This window comes from Gymnoscopelus microlampas, assembly GCF_963454915.1.
Source record: "Gymnoscopelus microlampas genome assembly, chromosome: 16".
In the NCBI taxonomy this organism is placed as follows: domain Eukaryota; kingdom Metazoa; phylum Chordata; class Actinopteri; order Myctophiformes; family Myctophidae; genus Gymnoscopelus; species Gymnoscopelus microlampas.
Genome location: NC_139953.1, coordinates 44896140 through 44923569, shown reverse-complemented (window position 1 = coordinate 44923569; position 27430 = coordinate 44896140). Strand labels below are relative to the sequence as shown.

The 27430-nt window shown below is 43.2% G+C and overlaps 1 protein-coding gene across 4 annotated transcripts in view; it reads right to left on the bottom strand.

Moving 5' to 3' along the window:
• Positions 1–8425: 8425 nt before the first annotated feature.
• The window catches only part of LOC311063680 (kinase D-interacting substrate of 220 kDa B-like), a 63067-nt gene continuing 44062 nt past the window's right edge, over positions 8426–27430 (bottom strand). For 2 of the 4 annotated variants that reach the window (XM_084083214.1, XM_084083215.1), the window contains exons 26-36: positions 22126–22257; positions 20989–21021; positions 18880–19017; positions 18118–18216; positions 17288–17533; positions 16290–16605; positions 13020–13216; positions 12019–12291; positions 10416–10538; positions 9243–9441; positions 8426–8809 (exon numbers count right to left, since the gene is read on the bottom strand). In XM_084083214.1, coding sequence (XP_083939340.1) covers positions 8646–8809; positions 9243–9441; positions 10416–10538; positions 12019–12291; positions 13020–13216; positions 16290–16605; positions 17288–17533; positions 18118–18216; positions 18880–19017; positions 20989–21021; positions 22126–22257 — 1920 coding nt within the window. In that variant the 3' untranslated portion in view covers positions 8426–8645. The remainder of the gene's footprint in view (positions 8810–9242; positions 9442–10415; positions 10539–12018; positions 12292–13019; positions 13217–16289; positions 16606–17287; positions 17534–18117; positions 18217–18879; positions 19018–20988; positions 21022–22125; positions 22258–27430) is intronic. The other 2 variants (XM_084083217.1, XM_084083216.1) reach the window with 2 other exon arrangements.

The following is a 27430-nucleotide window of genomic DNA, read 5'->3' as shown; positions in this document are numbered from 1 at the left end:
GCCCCTTGGCTGAAACCAGCGCAGCCCGAAATAACAGGTTGGGAATTGATTGCGTGAAACAATCACCTGTGCGTCCAGTCTCAATGTTAGTAAACAACAAATAATTGGTCTATAGTGGCAAACAGGAGAAACAAAGGACTTGAACTCATTTATTTTCATCATTTTCCCTCTTCAGCTCTCCAGGGTCAACCAACACACAACACAACAGGTAAACATAGATGAACAAACAACTAAATCTTATAGATTGTAGCCTAAAAGGTTTTATTCAAATCAAAGTAATATTACTCTTATTCTATTGTCTCTGTCGTACAGTGTTTGATGATTTCAGGTTGGTGAGAGGAACCAGTCGCTGTAATGGTTTTCTGGAGATGAACAACCAGGGAGAGTGGAGGCCAGTGGATGGCTTTTCTGTATACAACCTGATGTCATCATCTGTAGTGTGTAGACAGCTGGACTGTGGCTCTGCTCTTTTAACAGAAAAGAGTCATTTGACGAGTTTGTGGGGCACGTTTCCTGTATGGCGTATTGATTCTTCTTGTGTTGGATCTGAGTCTTCACTGAGGGAGTGTGGAACAACACGGTCTCGTGATGCCGCCTACAAAATGAAGGTGACCTGTTCAGGTAACATACAATAACTTCAATAATGACAGTAATCTATCTATCTAGTTTTATCCCTGCTTATGGTCAGACTGAATTAAATACATGCATTTCCAAATGTATTGTAGACTGTCTGTTATGTTTGATATCTTGATAATATCACAATTTCACTTGTTGTCCAGATCTACAATCTCACAAGGTGAAGTGATTTGACATGTTGTGAGCTTGTACATCTGGTATTTTAGCGATATAGCGAAAATGTCCCCACCTCCATTTATTCTCTCTCTCTCTCTCTCTCTCTCTCTCTCTCTCTCTCTCTCTCTCTCTCTCTCTCTCTCTCTCTCTCTCTCTCTCTCTCTCTCTCTCTCTCTCTCCAGAGTCTGTGAGGTTGGTGAATGGCACTGGTTTGTGTTCAGGCAGAGTGGAGGTGAAGTCTAATCAGTCATGGGGCTCAGTGTGTGAAGGCGACTTTGACCAGCAGGATGCACAGGTGGTCTGTGGGGAGCTTGGCTGTGGCGCTCCTGCAGTCCTCCAGGGGGCGCTCTATGGGGAGGTGAATGCTCCAATGTGGACCAAAGAGTTCCAGTGTAAAGGCAATGAGTCTGTTCTCCTGGACTGTGGAACCTCAGACTCAACTAGAGACATCTGCTCACCTGACAAGACTGTTAGACTCACCTGCTCAGGTAAAAAACAAACTACACTTTAGATCAGGGGGTCTTCAACGTTTTTCAGGCCAAGGACCCCTTAGCTGAGAGCGAGAGAAGAAGCAGGGACCCCCCTCTACATATTGTATAGAATCGTGTTGCAGATTAAACTTTTTCATAGAGTTCATAATCGTTGGATTCAAACTAAACCTCTTTGCTGAAAATAGCCGATCCACAAGCTCACAACGCCTCGCAGCGTGAGGCGTTGTGAGCTTGTAGATCTACTATTTTTTGGCTAAAGTTCGCCTCAGAATAGGAATGCTGGGGTTCAAGTGGTTATTGGAAAAAGGAAAATCCTATGGAAAATCCTGTCACACGAAGATTTGGTGGCCCCCCTGTATTAACTTGACCCCCTAGGGGTACCGGACCCCCTGTTGAAGACCCCTGCTTTAGATTATTATTTTATAATCAAAGTCATATGACCTTTTTACTCTTTACTCTGTACAGAGCCTGGTGATATCAGGTTGGTGGGAGGAACCAGTCGCTGTACTGGTTACCTGGATATGAAACACGACGGAGAGTGGCACGCACTGAATCCTGATAGCATGAGCCTAAAGTCAGCAGCTGTAGTGTGTAGACAGCTGGGCTGTGGCTCTGCCGTTTTTAGAAAGCATATTAGTCAGGAACCGGAACGTCATTCTGCATGGTTGCAGAGATCTTCCTGTGTTGGATATGAATCTTCACTGAGGGAGTGTGGAAAATTGGCACCTGGTACTTCTTTCCACAGATTTAAGGTGATGTGTTCAGGTAACAAACAATAACTTCAATAATTACAGTAATCTATATAGTCTCTTATTTCATCTATCTATCTATCTATCTATCTATCTATCTATCTATCTATCTATCTATTTATCTATCTATCTATCTACCTATCTATCACTCTATCTATCACTCTATCTATCTATCTGTATTTGTCTTTCCACATGCACTCGTGTGTGTTCATGATGATGATTCACATTGAAGGGCCTCCAAACAACATAGAGCCAGAAGCCATTTCACTACAACCCATAGGGAGCACCACACATGATACAGATGCCAGTGTCAGTTGCACCAAATTAAGTACAAATTAGTCATGTGACAATAACCGCCAAACAGGGTTTTGATGTCCAATACGGTTTGCCTGTAAAGGGCCTCAACGTTTTTTGGCCGGGGACTGACAAAGCCCTGGGTAGGCCACCCAGTCTGGCAAAGACCCTTTTCTATAGTTAACTGTATGTTTGATCTCTCTAACATTGTCTACTATATTTGCAAATTGCATATCTGCTGTTTCAGCCAATCACCTCTCTTGTAACAGGTCTGCTGTTTAAGCCAAACATCACCCTCTTCCCCTCCCTAAACTGGGTTTCCGAGGGCCAGCAGCAGGGGCTGCAGGTGTTGGAGGGTACCAACTTCACCATCAGCTGCTCCGTCCAGCCACAGTACAGAGGAGGCTCCTTCGACCTCACCTTCGTTGGATCCAAAACAACACCCACCCAGACCCAGCCAGCTGTCAATCACTCTGCTCACTTCCTGTTTCCTGAAGCAGACCACAACCACCAAGGAAACTACACATGTGTTTATTACAACAATGTTTTGATGCATAAAAAAAAGCATAGATTCTCCTCCAGGAGCAAGATCCTCTCTCTCTCTCTCTCTCTCTCTCTCTCTCTCTCACTGACACCGGTGAAATGAATTAACCATTAAGACCGGGAACGCATCTGTGTTTTTTTGCAGATTTTTTTGGCTATTCAAAAAATAACAATACAAGCTCGTAGCGTGGCACCGAGTGCGGCGCTACGAGCTTGTAGATCTGCTATTTTCTTTTTTAATTTGTGCAACTCTTTGAATATATATATTATTTTAAATAAGGCGTTCCATCCATTTCCATCCATCAGCGTTTTGTTCCATCCCTGGGACAAAATATTTTGGGGGCCAAATACATACAATTTTGGGGGTCCTTGACATGAAAAAAAATTTGAGGACCTCTGATATATATATATAACATAATATATATAACCAAAAAAAACAGTTTTAGAATTTAGAAGACATTTGTTTAATGTAAGATTTGAGTTACAAATCTTATATCTTTTGAAAATTGTAAATTAAAAGATTTGCACAAATGTTCATGATTTTTCAAAAAATATCAGATCTACAAGCTCATAGCGCGGCACTCGGTGCCGCGCTATGAGCTTGTATATCTGCTATTTTTTAATAGCCAAAGAAATCTAAAATGACACAAAATGCTTTCCCGGATTGAATGGATTAAACTTTTCAAGTCACAATATGAAACACAGGCAAACAGGCAAACATGAATGAGTGTTATGCTTTTAGCCTCAGCGTCTGAGTGTACCATGTGACGTTTACATTTTTGACTAACAAAGTATTCAATCAATCGAGAGCAGAGCTTTTACTGAGAGTCCTTTTATGATTTATTTGTGATACTATGTTGAATAAGTTGCTTTGGATAAAAGCGTCTGCGAAATGATTGTAATGTAATGTAATACTCTTATCCCAACATATCTCACAGCCTCTAATTTGACATTTAACATAATCAGAGTTGAATAACTTTTACCAGTGGCGTGCACAGACATTTTGAGGGGCAGGTGCTCAAGTAAATTATACTTTTTTTTGTTTACTTGGTCTGCTCTTTTTTCCCTCTACACCTATACCTCTTTGCCAAAAATAGCCGATCTACAAGCCCACAACGCCTCGCGCTTGTATATCTGCTATTTTTGGCTGTGCGGGTTTGGGTGGGTTTTGGCACTTTATTTCCTTTACTTTATTTCGGTTTTAGGGTTAGGGTTAGGTTAGGGTTACGTTATTTAATTCTTTTAATTAAATTTAAATGTAATAAAAAAACATTTTTTTAAATCCCTTCCCATCACCAGGGGGGCTGCAGCCCCCGTAGCCCCCCCCCCTTCCCGCTTCACTGGTTGAATAACTTTTACTGTAATACTGTCATTAGTTGCCATGGACGGAAACAATTCAAATACAGGAAACTGAGTGTTTCCAACAAGCATCTGATGAAAGCTACCGACTGATACATGAATCCACTCCTCTACTCTGTATTCTATTGCATTCAATGGTGTTGTGTTCTGTTGACAACACATTCCCTGCCATTGACAGGGATCTTTTTTTTATGTTTTCACACAGAACCAGGAGATTACGTGATCCAAAGATTTACTGCTCCATTCACTTCCTGGTGAAAGTATTTGGGAACTATTGTGCATGTTGGCTCCTGTGTTTTACTATGTATTTTTGGCGAGACAGGCTATTTTCAACTGGGTATAACAAGCGAACGGAATGTTTTTCTTCACGGAAGCACAGCGAAAACCCTCCATGATTAGCAACCATCAGGGGATCGATCGACACAGATGTGTTCCTGGTCTTAATGGATAAAAAATCTAAAGGAAACAATTTAAAGTGAAGAACAGAGAAAGCCAGAGTCGACCAACGGCATAAACATTGAGGTTTTATTTTTTTTGTGACAGACAACATGGATTCCCTTTTTCTCAGCAGGACTCCAGTCTCCTACCATGTTGACCGTTATCATTTCAAAACAAGAGCATGCAACACATGAAACAATGGTTCTCAAAGTGAGGTCCAGGGACCAGTGTTGATTTTGACAGCAAATATTGATTTAGTTTTAGTCATATTCTTTTGACTAAAATTCCATTTAGTTTTAATCATATTTTAGTCATCTGCAATGTTTCAGTTTTTGTTTAGTTTTAGTCAACTAAATATCATAAGATTTTAGTCGACTAAATCTACAGTTGATTTAGTAGACTAAAATGTATTTCGGCGGTGCCTTGATGGCGTCGTAATGGCTGATTTTACACTTGGTTGCATGTAGATCTGCTATTTTCAGAGCGCAACACCCAAGCGCAACCAAACAAAATGACTTGTCCTTTAGTTCTACTGGATCTCTTCTCCACTAGTCCCTCACTAACATTTTAGTCTAGTTTTTGTTTGTTGTCAATATATTTAGTCAAGTTTAGTTTTAGTCAGTGAAAAAAGGTAGTCGCAAAAACATTTCTCGACGAAATCAACACTGCCAGGGACCCTCAGGGTTCATTGTGGGGGGTTGTAAAATGGACCCTTAATAGGTCTGTAACTCTGAGAGTGTACAAATGGAGCGTACTTAAAAAAATAAAACAAAAGTTTGAGAACCACCGATCCAAAGCTATATGTTCTGACTGGCAGCGCAAATCCCATTCTAGACTGGTCAAAATTAAATCAGATTTGTTTTTTGTTTTTTGTTTACCAAATTCCTCTGTTTGACGTGATTCAAATCTCATTTTTAAAGGCTTGTCTCATTCTGGACACTCGGACACTGAAGCCTGATTTCTACTTCACATTTTTCCAAATATTTTAAATACTTTATTCTTCTACTACACAGCATCTCAGAGGCAAATATTGTACTTTTGTCAAATTTTGAAACTTTAGTTACAAGTTCCTTCGTAGTTTTAGATTATTATTGCCAAACACCCTATGTTTTATTTCAGTTATTCAAAAATAGCCGACCTACAAACAACGTGACACTGTGTGATGCATTGTGAGCTTGTAGATCAGCTATTTTAGGTGACAAGAGTATAAGTAAGGCAATACCAGCACTATGTTGTCACGTCGTTACCATAGCAACTAAATGTCAGTGATGTCTGAATGCACAAATCTGATCTGATTGACTTTGCAAACAACAGTGTGTACGACAGAGCGCTTGAAGATCACATCTGAGGAACTGAAACAGGATTTGGCTGCAGTGTGAACAAAAGCCAGAGAGAGCACTGTGCCACAGCCCACAGCACAAAACCCACAATACACTCAGTCACTGAACAATTCATGCAATTTCTTTACGAGCTGCTGTTTGCTTGTGTGTGTGTGTGTGTGTGTGTGTGTGTGTGTGTGTGTGTGTGTGTGTGTGTGTGTGTGTGTGTGTGTGTGTGTGTGTGTGTGTGTGTGTGTGTGTGTGTGTTTGTGTGTGTGTGTGTGTGTGTGTGTGTGTGTGTGTGTGTGTGTGTGTGTGTGTGTGTGTGTACACACACGCACGTGCCCCATTGCTCCCATTCGGGCCTCACAACAAATCTTAGCTTGTTTATTATTGATGATACCATGCAGATGTAGTCTACAGTATGTTCACATATGCTGTATATTATTTAGACATATACTGTTTGCTTGACCACAATGCTAAATGTTATTCAGAAAGTTTTTTTAGACCGATGTTAGGTTTGATTATTATTATTCCCATTTAATTTAGTAGCACTTAACGGTTTTCTTGGCACTCTATTTATGTGACTGTCGTTTGTTGACTACAGTTCATGCCATTTACTTTGACCTCACACTTTGTAAAGTCGCTCTGGGTAAGAGCGTCTGCTAAATGCCTGAATTCTGAATTGTAACCGACAGTATGTTGAAGAACGTCGATTTTTAGGAATCCGTTTCGCGGCAGAGAACGTTTTGGCAGCTAAGTTACAACAACCAACACTAACAAGAATGGTTCTGCTGTGATATTGGCCATGAGGCTCACTGTACCACACAACATTTAAACATCTATATTCTCTACATTTAGACACTGAGCAGATGTTCCTAACAACACTGACATCTACAGGCAGCAGACAGAAACAACAGCTATGCGTCACCTCCACAGAAACAGGAAGGTAATTAGGCAGAACGGCTAATTAGTGGTTGTTGTTTTTATTTAATATAAAATAATAATAATGTTTTATATTTTACAAGACAGGGAGAGTATCTTTTTTTTGTTTGTTTGCAGGAAAAGTGCCAAAGATTAAAAAACTAATTTAAATCAAAGTCAAACGTGACATTTGAAGCTCACAAAGCTGAAAGCTTTGAACAAACACTTAAACCCCATTTTCTTTTAAAATATCTTCGCCCCAAAATAGGTGATACACAAGCTATTTTCACCGAATTTTCACAAAAGAACTATAGGGTTCAAGCGGTTAACCACTCAAGCCCCATACATTGTTGAGTGGAGTCCCTCTGGGCTCGATGCTAGTGAATTTTCTGTTTTTACTCTATATTAAATATTTTTGCTGAAAATAGCCGATCTACAAAGATCTGCCATTTTCTGCAAAGTTTTTCCCCCAGAATATGGGCGCTGGGATTCAAGTGGTTAAAGTCATACCGTGTAACATCTACAAGCTCTTGTGAGCTTGTAGGTGTACTTTGAAATAAAATAAAATCTTGAAATGATGTGCTGCTCTGTATCTACTATAGAATTTCTATGTCTCTAAGCATGCAACAATATAGCCTACTGTACCATTGAACATGTATGACACAGCACAGGGCTGACCTCATGAAAGCAAAGAGCACTAGTAGTTATACCGTGGCTGCATACGGAATTCCATACTAACGTACTATGTAGAAAGCATTAGTATGCAAGACAGTTTAGTATTGTCCAAAAGCTTAGTAACCACTAAATAGTACGTGAGATGCACACTAAATTCCGGAGATATTACAGTGTGAAACCGTGCCACTTCTATGAATGTCCCACAATGCAATGCGGTAGCTGCGACAAACTTCCGTCATGAAGTAAAGTATGCTTCTATTAAACATGTGTAGAACGCAGTTATTTGTTGAAACTGATGTCAAATAAACAACGCTAATACACATCGATGAAACGGGAACATACTCGTACGTGTAGTACCTCTGCTTTATCACAAGATGGGGCACTTTCCTAACATGCTGTGTGGTTAGTATGTCCCTAATGAAGTATACCGTTCTGTATGAACTCAAAAAGCACGTTGAAAAATAACATGCCTAATTAGCATGTTACACATACAGTAGCATGTGATTCCGGACGCAACCAACGGTATCTAGTAGGATTGGGATCCTTTAGGATTTTAGCCATCCCGGTTCCTTGACGATTCCCTCTGAATATATATTTGATTTTGGCTTTCATTATAATTTTTGATAAACACAAATTCATAAATACAGTTCATAAAAACAGTATGTTGTATATTGTAGTGGTTCTCCAAAGTGAGGTACATGGATCCTCTGGGTCTCTTGAGGGGGTTCCAAATGGACCTCTACAAGGTCTGTAACTCTGAGAGTGTACAACATGGAACCAAATGGACCCATAAGGGTCCATTTGGTTCCATTTTGTACACTCTCAGAGTTATGGTGGTCCTTAAAAAAGAGAAAAAAAACGTTTGAGAACCACTGACAGTGTGATAAAACGGTTCTAAATGTGATGGAATCCGGTTCCTCAATGTCGGATCCAGTTCCTCCGGTTCCGGATTCCGAACCTATAGTATCTAGTGCTGTTTGCTTTTTACGGGCCAGCGACATGAACACAGAAACGCAGAACCCCAGTGCTCTCTCTCTCTCTCATCCTCCTCCTCCTCCTCCTCAAAGGATGCTCTCCCTCTCCTCGCCGAAGGTGACGGTATCGGAGGAGACGGCGCAGATCTCCGGGGGGTCCCCGGGTTTGAGCCCCCTCTTCAGGTGCACCACGCGCACGTTCTCGTTGTGGGGGCCGGCCTTGGTCACGACGCCACCGGTGGGGGTGGAGCCTAGGGAGCAGGAAGGAAGGAAGGAAGGAAGGAAGGAATTAAACGAGGAAATAAGGAAGGAAAGAATGAAGATTGAGTGCAGGACAGGGTTATTACAGAATAATTTAAAAAAAACTTTTAGTTAACTGACATAAAAACTAAAAACAATGCTTTACAAAAAGGATTATAGCTACTTCTCTGAGCTTTTTTAAACTAGCCCCTGACTACCCCATATTACAAAAAACTATACAAAAACTAAACAGATCAAAACTCATAAAAACTAAACTAAAACTAAACCTTTCACAAAATAAAAACTAAACTAGCAAAACCTGCTTTAAAAACGAATCGAAAACTAAACTGACATTGAAAATGATGACGTATAAAAAAGAAAATCCATATAAAAACTAATGAAAAATACAAAAATAATATATATACATATAAATATATGAATAACCTTGGCCAGGAGACATGATGACGTCACTGGTAGGGGTGGAGGAGACAGAGGAGGTGGCGTCCCCTGCTGGCTGACGGGGGCGGTTGTTGCTGTTGCTGTTGTTGTTGAGGGTGGTGGTGCTGGGGGTGCGGTTCAGGTTGTAGCTCCTGGAGGAGGGCCAGCTCTCCTCTGGGCTGCTGGCCAGCAGGCTGCACTGGTCCTGAATCGGTTAAAGGTACAACCGGGGGTTAATATCTACCAGTATCAATTTTGACAGCAAATTTTGATTTAGTTTTAGTCATCTGAAATGCTTTAGTTCTAGTCTAGTTTTAGTCGACTATATGTTATACGATTTTAGTCGACTAAATCTACAGTTGATTTGGTCAACCAAAAGTAATGCCTGATTTATACTTTGTACTGAAAATAGTCGATCTACAAGCTCACAACGCGTCGGAGACGCGTTGTGAGCTTGTAGATCGGCAAATTAATGTAGAAGGAATAACATCTTGTAGACAGACAGTAGAGTGAATGAGACAACAGAGGGAATAACATTGTGTAGACAGACAGTAGAGTCTACATTGGTTCTCAAGGTGGTGTCCGGGGACCCCCAGGGGTCCTTGACGTAGTTCCAGGGGGTCCCCAGCTAAATGATAGATTAGGAACCAAATAGACCCTTATGGCGCTGTAACTCTGAGAGTGTACACATGGAACCAAATGGACCCTAACGGGTCCATTTGGTCCCATTTGCATACTCTCAGAGTTAAATTAACATTGATTTTACAATATAAATTGGGGTCCCAGAGAAAGAAATGCCATTAAATAGGTGTCCGTAGCCTAATGCATGTCAAACACGGGGTCCAAAACGGTTGAGAATCACTGCTAGAGCCGTAAAAATCTCTTATGGGTGTCCCTGGCATATCTTTTCAAATGGGGGTCCGCAGGCTAATAAGTGTCAATCTGGGGGTCCTTGACATGAAAAAGTTTGAGAACCACTGGATTAGACAACAGAAGGCATAACACCGTGTCACAGACAGTAGAGTGGATTAGACAACAGAAGGCATAACATCTTAGACAGACAGTAGAGTGGATTAGACAACAGAAGGCATAACATTGTGTAGACAGACAGTAGAGTGGATGAGACAACAGAAGACATAACATTGTGTAGACAGACATTAGAGCGGTATTTCCGGTCACCTCAGAGCAGATGGACATACGCGTGATGGCCGGGTCCTGGAGCGCGCCGCTAAGGCTGCTGGGAAGGACAGGCAACCCCCCTCCTCCTCCCCCGCTCTTCCTGGATGTGCTGTCCTCATCCAGCTGGGATGATGACGGGAAAAATAACCACGAGATGACGACAATGAGAGGAAAACAACCACAAGATGACGACAATGAGAGGAAAACAACCACAAGATGACGACAATGAGAGGAAAACAACCACGAGATGACGGCAATGAGAGGAAAACAACCACGAGATGACGGCAATGAGAGGAAAACAACCACGAGATGACGACAATGAGAGGAAAACAACCACGAGATGACGGCAATGAGAGGAAAACAACCACGAGATGATGACAATGAGAGGAAAACAACCACGAGATGAGGACAATGAGAGGAAAACCATGAGATGATGACAATGAGAGGAAAACAACCACGAGATGATGACAATGAGAGGAAAACAACCACGAGATGATGACAATGAGAGGAAAACAACCACGAGATGAGGACAATGAGAGGAAAACCATGAGATGATGACAATGAGAGGAAAACAACCACGAGATGATGACAATGAGAGGAAAACAACCACGAGATGATGACAATGAGAGGAAAACAACCACGAGATGACGACAATGAGAGGAAAACAACCACGAGATGACGGCAATGAGAGGAAAACAACCACGAGATGACGACAATGAGAGGAAAACAACCACGAGATGACGGCAATGAGAGGAAAACAACCACGAGATGATGACAATGAGAGGAAAACAACCACGAGATGACGACAATGAGAGGAAAACCATGAGATGACGACAATGAGAGGAAAAACAACCACGAGATGACGACAATGAGAGGAAAACAACCACGAGATGACGACAATGAGAGGAAAACAACCACGAGATGACGACAATGAGAGGAAAAACAACCACGAGATGACGACGTGAGAGGACATGAAAGGAGGTGGAACAAGACAGGAGGAGACATTACATGTTGATGAGATGCCACGACATGAGAAAAGGAGGCGAAGCGAGATGAGACAGGGTGACACACACAAGCAGAGATGAAACGAGATGAGACGATTAGGACATCGGTTGAGATGAGATGAAATTGAAACGAGCAGAAAGAAGATGAAGAAGTCGACGTGAGCAGAGATGGAACCATTATGAAACAGCATGGAGATGTTTGTATCACGTTGGCATGAAAGTGAGGCAAAATGACATGACATGATGAAGATTTGATCCCACGAAAGGATGGGAGAAAGTAGACGATGCAAGATGAAACAGCAAGAGATTAGATGACATTAATCACATATTTCCATCCCACATATTTCTTGTCAGAAGAGGTTGGTGTGATTATATCTATCGTGATATGACACCAGATACCATCTGGGATTCTGGATATCATTATGATGTGACATACTGATATTTTTGTCCTTTCCTGGTTTTAATCACTTGTGCCTTATTTTATGTCACAAATATTCCAAAATATTCCATTAAAGTGGGACTCGAACCCCTGGCTGTAGATGACATTAAAGTGGGACTGGAACCCCTGGCTGTAGATGACATTAAAGTGGGACTCGTACCTCGATCAGGTTGGCTCTGTCCAGCTGTGAGAGGTCAGCCTCCTCGTCCTGCAGGGAGTGGTTGGGGGAGCTCTCGTTGGAGCGGACCCCAGAGTCAGACGAGTCCTTCTTGTCCAACATGGACGTGTCCGACAGGTAGTCCTTCCCCTTCAGTGCCAGGGAGCCTCCTCCTACTCCTCCTGCTTGTTTGGGATCCACAGCTTTCTTTCCGTCTTTCAGCAGCAGAGGAGCGTTGTCCGACTCCTCCGACTCCTCGTCATCGCTGGTCAGTTTCTGGAGGGAGAGGAGAGGAGAGGAGAGGAGAGGAGAGGAGAGGAGAGGAGAGGAGAGGAGAGGAGAGGAGAGGAGAAGAGAAGAGAGATGGTCTAGATTCTGTAGAACATGTGGGACCGTGTCTGCTGAGGCTGAAGTCCCGGCTGAAAGTGGCTCAACACCTATGAGACACATTTTCGACTTCTTCACCAGTGGCTGTCCTTTAAGCCAATGGGGAGACTTCCCATACTCTGAACGGCGGTCGTCCTCCCATGCTATGGCATGCCCTGCCTGCCCTGGTGACTGCTCGCAAGTTGTCGCAACATAACTATCAATTCCAGTGGAGTTTGGAATTATGCTGTACTGTATGTGGAGTGTGTTTGTGTTCCAGGACATCACTTTTTTTCATCTCTCTCACACACACACACACACACACACACACACACACACACACACACACACACACACACACACACACACACACACACACACACACACACACACACACACACACACACACACACACACACACACACACACACACACACACACACATACACACACACACACACACACCTTCATCGTCATTTTTACGGCCATGGGGCCCCAGCGAACACAAACCCACGCATTTGAATTGAATCATTTGTTTACATGTTGTGCTGCCCCTGCTGCAGACACAAAGAAAAGCTGGCAGCAAGCTGGTATAATATGACTGTGTCATTTCTTGTTTATTTTTATTTTTTGTATACCTGGTATCTGGGTCCCCCTCCTCCGGGGGTCTTGACCCCCTGGAACAGCCTCTCTGCGGAGGTCTTACGGTTCAACAGGGACTTGGAGGAGCCGTGGTCGGCCGTCTTCTCGTCCTCCTCGGTGATGGGGTCCAGAGCTTCTGCTCCGTTGGTGCCGAAGTCAGTGCTGTCAGCTACGGCCTTAACTCCTACACCACCTGTGTTAAAAAAATCACACCCTGTGTGAAGGAAGCGGTGCCTTTGGGGCGGGGCTTAACTCATTTCAGTTCATCCCTATTGGTGGTCTGAGTCCACTTACCAAATTTGTACTTGGTAGCATGCTGCAAACTGGAATGATGGCTGTTTAAAGCCCAGCCAATGGGCAGACAGAGGGGGCGCGGGGCATAACTAATTACAGTTCGTCCCTATTGGTGGTTTTAGTCCATGTACAAAATTTGTACTCCGTAGCATGCTGCGAACTTGAGTTATGGCTGTTTAAAGGCCAGCCAATGGGAAGACAGAGGGGGCGGGGCTTCAGCAATTCATGCTCATCCCTATTGGTGGTCTAAGTCCACATACCAAATTTGGACTTGGTGGCATGCTGCAAACTGGAGTTATAGCTGTTTAAAATCCCGTGCTCATCCTGTGCTCATACGGGCGGACGGACATAACATACGCTGGGGGTCCCTGGACCCCTCTCTGATAACCAGTGGCACGTATGGCCAATGAGAGGAGAGATGGCATAGGCAATCTCCAAGTCCGTGTGTGTGTGTGTGCGTGTGTTTGTATGTGTGTTCTTTGCCGTGCTCATCCCGTGCTCAAACAAACGGACGGACACGCAGACAGAGTCAAACGTAGAGCGGTTGGCACCGCTAAAAATTAATGCAAATGTATTATATTCAAAATATTTCAAGATTTTCCCCCATTAACTCATTCACTGCCAGAGTAAATATTTGTATATGTATTTGTAATAACATGAGAAACATCTGAGCCACTGTCTTGCAGTATTTATTTTGGAGTGCTGCTTTTTCCACTTAAGTGGTTTTGTTTTGAGTTATATACATAGTTGAGCACCCACTGCCTAAACTAAGAAGGCATCCAGAGGAAGCACACCGTTTTTTCTTTCTTATAAATAAATAAATTATCAGTGATTTCTCGATTTCCTTACCTTTTCAACTATATTAATATTTATCTCCAGTATGATCAATGCCCCGATCGTAGCTAAACAGGGGGGGGTTTCACTGTGCTTCCAAGGAAAACTACAGCATGTCTCGTCAAAAATGCAGAGGAAAACCAGGGAGGCGAAATGCAGGCTTCTTTCTAAATCGATTAACAAGGAAGTGAATGGAGGAGGAAATCTTGGGATCACGTGATCTCCTGGATCTGTGTGTCTGAGGATTAAATGGTCACTCATGTGTCAGAGAACAGTGGCCCTAAGCACCTCAGAGATGAAATAGCCGATGAAAATTTTACCCTAGATGGTATTACCTTGACCTCCAGGGCCACTGTAAAGAATCTGGGAGTCACGTTTGACCAAGATATGTCCTTTCAGTCCCACATCAAACCAATTTCAAGAAATGCCTTTTTTCACCTGCGTAATATTGCAAAAGTTAGGCACATTCTGTCCCAAAAGGATGCAGAAAAACTTGTCCACGCATTTGTTACTTCTAGGCTGGACTATTGCAACGCTTTATTATCAGGCTGCCCAAGTAAGTAGCCTGCAGCTTGTCCAAAATGCCGCTGCGCGCATACTGACAGGAACCAGAAGAAGAGATCATATCACTCCTTCATTGGCCTCTTTGCACTGGCTCCCGGTTAAATACAGAATAGAGTTTAAAGTTCTCCTCCTCACATACAAGGCTCTCAATGGACAGGCACCAGTATATCTCAAATAACTCATCGAGCCCTATAAACCAGCCAGAACACCATTGCGTTCACAGTATGAAAAAATGCTTACGGCTCCAGGAAACCCCCAAAAAATTAGAACAGGAGGCAGAGCATTTAAGTTTCAGGCACCTCAGCTGTGGAACCTTCTCCCAGTCTCAGTCTGTGAAGCAGACACACTCTGTATATTTAAGACTAGACTAAAAACCTTTCTCTATGATAAAGCCTATAGCTGAAGTGTATAGACTCAGTCACCCTATAGTCATCCTCTCTCCCCTCCTCTCCCCACCTCCCCCTTTCTCCTCTCTCCTCTCGTCCTCTCTCTTCTCGTCCTCCCTTTGGTTGTGTGGGTTTGTGTCCCATTGGTACAATCGTAATTAACCCTGTACGGATTCACGCTTTAAGGCCTGCCACTAATTCTACAACCTGGGACCCGCTCCCCGGAGTTTCTTTTATTTCCCACGTCGCAGGTCCATGGACTGTCACTACGGACCCCCAGCTGCGGCTCAAGACTATGACTGCGGACCGGGCCTCTCCATGGAGCACGACCGTGGATTTCTACTACACTACACTATACCACTACACTATACTGTATATTATCTTAACATTCTTATATTATACCATTATATACTGCATACACATTATTGCTGTACTATATTATATTATCATATACTATCTTTTATATGTGCTACTATTGTTATTGTTACTACTTGCACTGTATCTCTTTCTGTCTCTCCCTCTCTCTCTCTTCTTTCCCCCGACACGGTCAAGGAAGAAGGCCGCCACCCTAGAGCCTAGGGTCTGCCTGACGTTTCTTCCAGTTAAGAGGGAGTTTTTCGTTGCCACTGTCACAAAATTGCTTGCTCAGGGTGGGATGTCGGGTCTCTTCTCTACATGTAAAGTGTCTTGAGACAACTTGTTGTGATTTGACACTTTAATAAAATTGAATTGAAAAAATTGAATTGGCATCTAGTGGGAAAACACTGAAAATGGCAGTGAATGAGTAAAAAAAAAAAAACCTAATCTTCAAGATCACAATGGGTCACCTCACAACACTTCAGAAACAAGCTCCTCAAAAAAAAACGCAACTACCAATATTTCATGGCTGTTCGGGCAGAAACCTCCTATCTCCGTATTCTTACTTTTTGTGTTTTATCATAAATTAACGCCCTATCATACTACAGCGTCACACAAAGGCATCAAAAGTTGCAGATCTACAAGCTCGACACACATTTTGAGCTTGAGCTTGAGCTTGAATTTGAATCCTGAAAAGTAACAGTTTTGGACATAATGACGTTTCCACCCGACAGAGACGATTCACAAGCGACTTTACGGGAAAACAAGCCCAACGTCGCTTATAATAAGCAGACATGACAACACTGGCGACACTATTGTATAATCTCCTACCTCCACCTCCTCCTCCTCCTGCTCTCTTGCTCCTCCTCCCGTCCTGCTCTCCCTCCTTGTTGTTCCTGTCCTCCGTCCCTCCTCCTCCTCCTCCATTGGAGGAGGTCATGAACTGTCCCGGCTGGGGCTGGACGGGCATCTTGTCGGGCGGGGCGGCCCCGCCGGCCTCCGCCAGCTCCAGCGTGGTCATTTGGGCGATGTACTCCTGGTAGGCGTTGCGGTACTCGGCCTGCTGCTTGTTGGTCAGCTGGACGATGTCGTTGGACGACTCCTGGGAGTTCAGGCTGGTCATGCTGGCCGTGCGAGCGGGACCCACCTGACCGAGACACACACACACACACACACACATTGTAAAGAGCTTTGGAGGAAGGCGCTGTAGAATGAAGCAATACGCCACTAGAGGCGGTGGTTTACTAGCCTCGCGTGGCCAGACTAAATCACTGCGTGGATATGAGTCTGGTGCTTCTGAGAGGATTTTTTTTTTTCAATTGGTTAGACCTACAACCAACTACCAATTACAGTCTCCCATATTTGTATACTGGGCCCTGATTGGTCACCCCAGACTTCGGGAGCAGGAAATGGATTCACAACGGAGCACTGGCAGATTCGTCTGGTCCCAGGCTAGTGGTTTACCATGGATTTTAGAATGGCTTCTTAGAGCGGTGGGGGTCCCCAGCAAAAGTAGTAAACATACAGTCACAATCATTTTAACCACTTAATCAATTTATGTGTTGGCTATTAAAAAATAGCAGATATACAAGCTCACAGCGCGTCACTTCGTGACGTACATCTGCTATTTTAGATTTTTTGTGAAAAATATTGAAAATGTTTGGGAAATTTAGAATAATTTAGAATGAATTTGAACATAAATCCTCTCTTCTGGGGGTCCCTGTCACAAAACCTTTTAGATGGGGGTCCAAGGCCAAATAACTCGACAGTCCCCACTTTGAGAACCCCCCCCCCCCATGTCATTAGAGCATTGGAGCAGAGATACTCACGGTCCACTGCATGTTCCCGTGGCGCGGGGCCTCGTCCAGCCCCACATTGCTGAGCTCCTCGAAGCTCAGGTTGAAGCTGTACATGGGCGACGTGCCGTCCGGATTGGTCGCTCCCGCCAGGGGCGGGGCCGAGGCGCGCCTCCCCGGCCCCTCCCCCCCTCCTCCGTGAGCGGCCACGCTGCTGCCGTGCTCGCTGGGAGCCTCCTCGTGCAGAACCTGGCTCTCCATCATACGCATGTCCAGCACCTATACACACAACACAATGAGATTATCTTTTAAAGCATACATGGGCAACTGGCGCCCCGGGGGCCACATGCGGCCCCCACCTTCACTTAATGGAGTGAGTGTGGGAATATAGTGACCCTCTCCATCATCAAAGTTGCCCACCACTGTTTTAACATTTTAAACTCTAATCTTTGCTTCTGGGGGTCCCCTGGAGCAACATATTTTGAGATGGGGGTTCGCAGCCAAATACATACAATGTTGGTGGTTGTTGACATGAAAAAGTTTGAGTCTATCGATTAGTCACCCCATGGAGACTCGAATTCATGGATATGTTGTTTGTCTTTTTGCATTCCTATGCCAATAATTTAATGATCAGGTAGGCAGCGGTTCTAGTAGGAGACACAAAGGAGACTCTTTGTGTCTCTTACCGGAACCGCTGCCGGTCATCAAATTATTGGCTTAAGAATGCGACAAAAACCTAAAAATATTCATGAATTCAAGTCTCCATGGAGACTAATCGATAGAAAAAATATTTATTTGGGTGAACCATCCCTTTAATGGGTTAGAAACCACGGCACAAACACATAGAGGGAGGATAAGCTCACCGTGGCTCTGAACAGCTGCCAGTCCCCGAAGTTCATGTTCATCTCCTTCTTCAGTTCATCGATGTTACACTGAGTCAGAACCCTGCCGTTTACGTTAGCCTGAAACAGACAGCAATAAAGTTCTCACTCTGATTCTGACTAAAGCACTTTATATTGTTCCATGGTAAATGGTACAATATCAACATATTCTCACTCCCAAGTAGTACTATAGTGACTTCGTGGGACAGGATGTGACCAAACGTCGCAACGTTGCAAAGTCCGCTTCAGCCGACTCGGCGCCGTTCGAGTTACGTCCCAATAGGGACGGAATCGTGAATCATCATCCCCCAGTCTGCATGCAGCGTTGTGGGTAACCCCAACACGTCAAAGCTTTGCCGTATGGTCCAATCCATCCGAAACTGTCCCTCATTTGACGTCTTGAGAGTGAGAATGCATTGTGTATGACATTGCGATTGGGCGATGATTGACAGGCAAAATCCCTCAACAGGGACACCCGCAGGCAAATAGTTTTTTTTTTTCATTGAAGCTGAAAAAGCTTCAGAACACAGAGAGAAAAGAACCTGCCATGGCTCACTGGAGTGGATTTTTCAGTTAAAACCTTTTAGTACACGTTTGAAGGACCATGATAAAGACTTTTAATGTCGTAATGTAATGTAATGTAAGCCAGCACGTCATGAAACCTTTAAATTATACTTCACACAAGGTTACATTTTTGAGCTACTGTAACAGTAACAGGTGTTATAGATGAACTGAAACGCGTACCTTCTTGATGGTAGCGGTGTACGGTGCCACCATGCTCTGGTCGATGCCCTCCATCTGGCGCACGCGTTCACACACCGCGTCCGTGCTCATGGTGCTCAGCAGGATGGCAGGGGTGGCGGACACCACCGACGCAGAGCCCTGTGGAACACCAGCACATCACAGGTTCAAATACCATCCACCCCACCACAACACTGTCCGTACACACGCACGTACACACGCACGTACACACGCACACAAGACGTAGGAGGGTTCAACTAGTCTAGTTGTGTTAAGTTGTACTACATTGAGCTAATTACTCAGTTATTTGAATGAATGGATGGAATATGACTGTGTATGAACATATATATCTTCTCTGTCGGGTGGAAAACTCATACAGTATGTCAAAAACTGTTACTTTTCAGGATCCAAATTCAAAAGCAGCAAAAGTAGCAGATCGGCAAGCTTGAAAAGCGACGCGAATTGCGGATCTGCTACTTTTGAGTGGCCTCGATCTCCAGGCTTTTATTGTTTAGTTTTGCTAAAAAATAAAAGCCTGGACCAGCGCGTCGGTGTACCCGGTATAGGAAGTGTTTCATTTCCCCAACCAACCAGAGTGCAGTGGGCGCCGCTCGTAATGTTGTGTTGACGGGGCGGCAGTTGACGAACAGATAGGTGAACCAATGGGATCAGGCGCATTCTCTCCACGCTGATTTTAAGCCCGCCCCTCTATACACGAAAGCAGGAAGGCTATAGTGCAGCCTACTTTTGAGTGATTCTATCGTATGATCGAGTAGGTTGTTAGCTTACGAAAAAAGACAAAAAGTTAAAATATGGAGATGGAGATAAGAGGTTTCTACCCGACAGCAACGATATGTATGTATATATGTATAGTGTTAAAGTCTATAGTTCTAAAAAGAGGTGAGTTGACACCAGAGGTGGCTAGAGTAGACAAAAACTGAAACCGACTCTCCGGTGCATTTCCGGTGCCTGTGTAATTTTTGGCGCAAAAAGTTGTCAAACTACATATTCATGTGGAACGGTTATCGTGAAAAATATACTAGTGATAGATTATGTCAGAAGTAACTCAATAATGTACAGCAGGAATCACATATCGCTGCAGTTCTTTACTCTAGCTGTCTAATCAAAGGTTAATTCATAATCTAAAGGTTCATTTGTCTATACAGAAGTACCACTCATAAAGTAATGCCGGCACCTAGTGCCTGAGGGTATTTTGCAATGTAACAAGTTGTTAAAACAATGTATTTATTAAATACATTAATATATACATGTCCGGTGCCTATGTCCTTGTGTGTGTGTGTGTGTGTGTGTGTGTGTGTGTGTGTGTGTGTGTGTGTGTGTGTGTGTGTGTGTGTGTGTGTGTGTGTGTGTGTGTGTGTGTGTGTGTGTGTGTGTGTGTGTGTGTGTGTGTGTGTCTGTGTGTGTGAGTTTACACAATAAAATACTCACTGTTCATTTAACCGTTTCCAACTCTGAAGTGTACAAATGGTCCATTTGCTTCCATTTGTGCACACGCTCAGAGTTAAATGAACACTGAGTATTTTAGTGTGGTGAGTGCAAGAGAGAGAGAGATTGGAAGGAAGCAAAGCATCAAGGTCTTCATCAAACATCTGAACGGCTCAGAGAGGAAACCTTACATAATGTCTACTGTATGGTGAAGCCTATTTTATACACGAGGACGAGAACGGATGTTCAAGAAACTGTGTCATGTCACTACAGAAAGGCTTTGCCTTCAAAATAAAAATCAAGGTAACATTTTTTGTTGGAAAAAACACATTGGAGGAAAATGTATTTCCACTGCATTTATATTAGGTTCAGGTTTGAGTGTATTTTATGTTATGTATAGTATAGTACACAATAATATAGTATAGTATAGTTTTCAGTCAAAGACTAGTGCGTTTTCACACTCTGAGCTGTTCAAATATAACCTTTTCAAAAGGAGTTTTTGTCTTTAAGGAGAAGCTAACTAGTTGTCCCGAGGTGCATGCTGGGAAGTGTAGTCAGTAGTCAGGGGTTACTTCAGAACACAGGTTGGAAACACAGGGCAGCATGAGAGGCAGGGAGGTCAAGATAAGCCAGTGTTAGGGTCAAAAGGTCAGAGGGTTCCAATACCTGCTTATTCCTTTTCAAAGAGGACACCTTATACTGCATGGAGAGACGATGACCGACAGACAGACAGACAGACAGACAGACAGACAGGTGAGGGAAATGGACAAAGCACAGTTCTGCATCAGGATAGACAGACCAGCGGAGAGAAATAGAGAGAGAGAGAGAGAGACAGGTGGAGTGACCGCTGAAGAACACAGGAGGAAAATAATGGAGGTGAAGAAACTAGCGTCTTTAACAGAAGAAGAAGAAGAAGAAGAAGAAGCATGCCTTTTTATTTTGAACAGGTAGAAGAGCGTGTGTGTGTGTGTGTGTGTGTGTGTGTGTGTGTGTGTGTGCGTGCGTGCGTGCGTGTGTGTGTGCGTGCGTGCGTGCGTTCGTGTGTGTGTGTGACCAAAGTGTTGGACTGACGGTCGGACGGACGGACATCGATGGTCTATTTTTTGCACTACTCCTTTAGTGGTAGCCCATTAGCACTTTGCCCTAACCTTGCAGGCTTATGCAAAGGTTAAATTGTCATTTAGATTGCATGTTATTTAGACAGATACCAGGTTCATTTGTCGTCATTGTTTGTTAGTATCAATGTACAGAATTGTTTTTTAAATATTATTCGGTTTAGACTGATGATAGGTTATTGGTTTACCTATGAACCTAGATTATTACTTCTCTGTATTTGATGTATTACCTCGTGTTTTACCTCGCTTACTGTAAGTCGCTCTGGATTAAAGGAGTAGTTCACCCAAAAAAGTACTTATTTTACATCAATTACATATCCCATGAAGTATTGAATTCATGGAGTTTGTTTTGTTTTTGTCGCATTCCTGAGCCAATAATTTGGTGAGCGCGGTCTCTCTGGTAGGAGACTCAAAGAGTCTCTTACTGAGTCTCCTACCGGAGAGACCGTCAGTCATCAAATTATTGGCTTAGGAATGCGACAGAAAACAAAAAAAAGTCTTCATGGGGTGTGTAATTGATAGAAAATAAGTATTTTTTTCGGGGTAACTACTCCTTTAAGAGTGTCTGCTAAATGCCTAAATTGTAAATTGTTAAATGGTGGTAAAATGGTGACATCTCTAAATCTATATTGAACATCTATTAATCTATGTTAATTAATTCTACATTCCTACACCCTGGTGTACTTACGAGTCCCCCCCCTGGGTTCCTGAGGGAGGCCAGGAGGCGCGATGATGGTGGTGCGTGAGGAGGAGGAGGTGGAGGTGGGTAGGAGGTCATGTAGGGCCGTGGCAGGTGGTACAGGTGTTGAGGGAAGTATGGCTGAGGTGGGGGGGGGGGGGGGTGGTGGTCCCGGGAGGAAAAAAACACATTTAAAAATGGATGGATGGATGGATGCATGAGAGGATAAAATGAGACTGAATGAATGCATAGCGATGTCTTGGATATCGTCACTGTCGGGTAGAAACCGTGTATGAAAAAAAGCTTTTAGATCTGCTATTTTCGAGAACATTTTTGCAAATCTTTGAATATATATATATATATATATATTTTTTATGGGTTAAAGCAAACATTTTTAACTAAAATCTTTGCTTCTGTGGGTCCCTGCTGGAAAACAATATTTTGAGATGAGGGTCTGCGTGGTTAAAATATAAAATATGAAGAGTGAAGGTTTCTGCCCCGACAGTGAGGATATGAAATCATGTAACAAATAAATGCATCAAAACAACGATCAAACAGAATGTTTCACTTTGCAAAAAACAGGACAAAATGTAAACTAGAAAAAGTGCTCCTCGGAGCACAAGTCTCCGCCAGCAGACTTGTGTTGGGAATGTTGGGAATGTTCTAATTCTTACAAAGAATAGAACATGTTACTGTGTCATAGTAACATGACACAAGTGTCCTATCCGTCTGTATAACTGTCCTATCCGTCCTGTCTGTATAAGTGTCCTATCCGTCCTGTCTGTATAAGTGTCCTATCCGTCCTGTCTGTATAAGTGTCCTATCCGTCCTGTCTGTATAAGTGTCCTATCCGTCCTGTCTATGTAAGTGTCCTATCCGTCCTGTCTGTGTAAGTGTCCTATCACTCCTGTCTATGTAAGTGTCCTATCCGTCCTGTCTGTGTAAGTGTCCTATCTGTCCTGTCTGTGTAAGTGTCCTATCCAATTGTTACAGTATCCACCATTTCTCAGCCATTTCGTGATTATTCCTGTCTTACCTCACTTTGAAAGAGGCTAAGACTCTTTCAAAGTAACACATGTATTTATAGGCCGCTATACGTCACTAGCCAATCAGATCACACTATTTCACCGTATTGTCACGTGTCACGTGAGGCTTGACCAATGTTATGTCTCCTGGCGGAAAGTGAAAACAATGTCTCCTGGCGGAGACAATAACAACAATAATGTTGGGAATGTTATAATTCTTATGTTCTAATTCTTACAACAAATAGAACATATTACTGTGTCATAGTAACATGACACAAGTGTCCTATCCGTCTGTATAACTGTCCTATCCGTCCTGTCTGTATAAGTGTCCTATCCGTCCTGTCTGTATAAGTGTCCTATCCGTCCTGTCTGTATAAGTGGCCTATCCGTCCTGTCTATGTAAGTGTCCTTTCCGTCCTGTCTGTGTAAGTGTCCTATCTGTCCTGTCTGTGTAAGTGTCCTATCCAATTGTTACTGTAGGGCCAATATGCCTATCTTCGCCAGAATACGTCTAAAACGCGCTCAACACTTTGACTTGGGCTGTCTCTTGTTACTCACTGTTTGATGTTGTTGATTCTTGTGTCTTCATGGATTCGAACAGGTTGATTTCAATGATTTGTGGAATGAGTAGTGTAAAAGTTTCAAATAATATGGGGGGCGGGGTGCAAACAACGAAAACAAGAAACAGGCTCCAGACTTTAACTAAAGGGTTTCAAAACAAATAGGCGCAGCATAAAGGTTCAAAATAAACTCAAAATAATTCGGTTCAATGTCTTTCATTCATGATCTGCGCTGTGTGTGTATGGTGCGAGCGAGCGAGCGAGCGGTTGAAAATCTGTTTCTCCTCTGGCGTCCTGCTACACACAGCTGCGGCCTGATTAATAGGGAATCATGGTGCCATTTTTCGAGGCGACCAGTGGGGGCGCCATTCAGTCAAAAAATATGAAATCAAATGAAATGGCTCCTACATAACCGGCCCCTATTGTTATGGGCAGGCTCTAATAACAATACAAAATCAAAACTGGAGCCATACAAAAATGTTCAAAACTAAATCAAATAAATACTTGTGAGGTGGGAAACAGGCATGGTGTATAGGCCTGTCTGAATCTTCAGTTCTTAATTTGAGTTTGGCACCAGCAGGCAAATCTTGCTGATGGGCCTTTCAAGTACGCTGGTTTTTGTCTGAAGACGCACACTTCTCACAAGTCCTCTTGAGTCTGGCATTGTTTCCAGGACTCTAGCCAACATCCAGGATCCTCTTGGTGCATTCGTGTCAGCAATGATCACGATATCTTCCTTTTCAAAGTTCCTGCGGATGCGGTTCCATTTTTGACGTACATTCATAAGAGGTAGGTATTCTTTTATCCATCTAGTCCAAAATAGATCTGACAAGTACTGTACTTGTCTCCAACGGCGCTTTGCATACACATCAGCGGCCTGGAACACTCCTGGTGGAAGGATCGACTGTTTCTTAAGCAATAACAGGTGATTCGGTGTTAATGCTTCCAGGTCGTTGGGGTCACTTGATACTGTAGTGAGTGGGCGGCTGTTGAGCATGGCTTCCACTTCACACATAACTGTATGGAGACTTTCATCATCCAGAGTTTGTTGTTTGGTGACTGATAGCAAGATCTTTTTGAGCAAACGGATTAATCGTTCCCATACTCCACCATGATGGGCACCAGCGGGTGGATTAAATATCCATTTGACTCCTTTCTGCTGTAGAGTTCTTTCTATTTTGTTCAAATTCCATTCCTTCAAAGATTCTTTCAGTTCCCTTTCCGTAGAAATGAAGTTAGTCCCATTGTCTGACCGTATTTCCATCACTTGGCCTCTTCGAGCAATAAAACGCCTGAGCGCATTAATGCACGAGTCTGTATCTAAAGAATGGGCCACTTCTAGGTGTACTGCTCTACTGATTAAGCAGGTGAAAATGACTCCATATCTTTTGACTGTGGTACGGCCTCTTTTCACCTCAATAGGTCCGAAATAGTCTACTCCTACTTGTGTGAAAGGTGGTAGGTCAGGTGTTATTCTATCTCTTGGCAGGTCTGCCATCTTCTGTTCTCCAACAGATACATTGAGACGTCGACATGTCACACATTCAGAAAGAATCTTTCTTGCCAATGAGTTGGCACATGGAATCCAATACTTTTGTCTCAGTAAGGAGAGCATGTGGTTTCTCCCACTGTGTCCTACTTCCTGATGGATCTTTCTAAGAATGAGTTTAGACACATGATGGTCTTTTGGGAGAATGGCAGGGTGCTTTGCATCTTCCGGCATGGCTGCTCTGCTTAATCTCCCGCCCACTCTTAATACCTCGTTTTCAAGTTTGGGATCAAGTTTGTAGATTGAACTGTGTTTCTGCACGTTCAAACTTCCTTTCTGTAATGTTTCAACTTCCTCTTGAAATCCTTGTTTTTGACAGAATTGTACAACGGCTATCTCTGCTATGTCCAGTTCATCCAGAGAGAGGTTGTGTACCTTTACAGTGTTTTTGAATTTTGTCATCTCTACTTCAATTGACTGTTTTTGTTTGTCTGTGTCTGGTTCTTGAATTCGCATCAGATCTTTCCTTTTTCTACTCAACTGTAAAAGGTGAGTTCTCAAATACAGCATCCATGCCACAGCTCTTTTCAATCTGTAGAAACTTGAGTAGTGGTGTATGAGTGTGCTAGTAGGATCTTGATCTGTCATCTGGATGGTATTGACTGTAACTTTCTCTTTTTTGACTTCAGGATCGTCGGCTGTTATGGGGGTGAGATCAGCAGGTAAGTTAGGCCATGTCTCTTCCTTTTCCTGTAGGAAGTCCGGTCCCTTCTTCCAGTTTTCACACTTTAAGAATGCGTCAGCTGTAAGACCTCGGGACACATGGTCTGCAGGGTTGATCTTGGTGTTCAAGTATCTCCACTGCTCAATATTAGAGTGTTCTCTGATAGTGCTGACTCTGTTAGCCACGAAAGTCTGAAAGCGCTTGGTGTTATTTCTGACGTATTTCAAGACTGATGTACTGTCTGTCCAAAATACCGCTTTTCTGAGTGGAAGGTGTAGCTCAGTCTCCAGCATCCGGTTTACTTTCACTGCTAGTACTGCAGCAGTAAGTTCCATTCTAGGTATCGTAACCTGTTTCAAGGGTGCGACTCTTGCTTTTGCCATGATTAAAGATGTGTGAATTTGGTTTTCAGTATTGGTCATTTTAAGGTAAGTCACAGTACCATATCCTGTCTCACTTGCATCACAGAAGTGATGAAGTTGGGCTGACTTGATTTTGCCAAATTCTTTAGATCTAATACATCTTGGAATGTTGAAGTTTTCCATTTGCTGTAGTCCAGTGAGCCATTTATGCCATGATTGACAGAAAGCCTCTGGAATCCTGTCGTCCCATCCATAATTCAGCTGACATAACTGTTGCAAGATGTGCTTTGCAGAGAATATGAACGGAGCTAAGAACCCCAGAGGGTCGTACACTGAACTTACAGTGGATAGGATTCCTCTTCTTGTGTAAGGTTGATTTTTCATGTTTACTTGGATTCTAAATGTATCTTCCTCCACATTCCACTGCACTCCAAGGGCCCGTTCTACCGGTAGGTGCTTCTGATCCAAGTCAATATCTTTTACCTCTGTGGCTCGCTCTTCCTCTGGAATAGAGGCCAGCACTGTGCGGCTGTTGCTTACCCATTTGGTTAGGCGGAAACCTCCTTGAGCACACAGGGTTCTTAATTCTTTAGATAGTGCTATGCAGTCCTTCTCACTTGGCACAGACTTAAGACAATCATCGACATAGAAGTTTTCTTTAACAGTGTTAACTGCCACTGCTGAGAACTTATCCTTATTATCTTCAGCAGTCCTTCTCACGGCATAACTAGCAACACTGGATGAAGATGTTGCTCCAAATAAATGCACTGTCATTCTGTACTCTACTAGGCTGTGACTGATGTCACCATTTGGCCACCATAAGAATCTAAGAAAGTTTTTGTCAGCTGGTGTGACTTTCACTTGATGGAACATGCCTTCTACGTCTGCCATCATTGCTACTGGTTCTTGTCTAAATCGGATCAAGACGCCCAGAAGTGTGTTGGTTAAGTTTGGGCCTTGAATAAGCTCATCATTTAACGAAGTTCCTTGGAATGATGCAGAACAGTCAAAGACTACACGCAGTTTGCGCTTCTTTGGGTGGCGTACTCCATGGTGAGGTAAGTACCAGGTCCTTCCTTCCTCTGGATTTAACTGCTCTCGTGGTACTGCTTCAGCGTGTCCCTTTTGAATGACACTTTCAAGAAAGTCAGTGT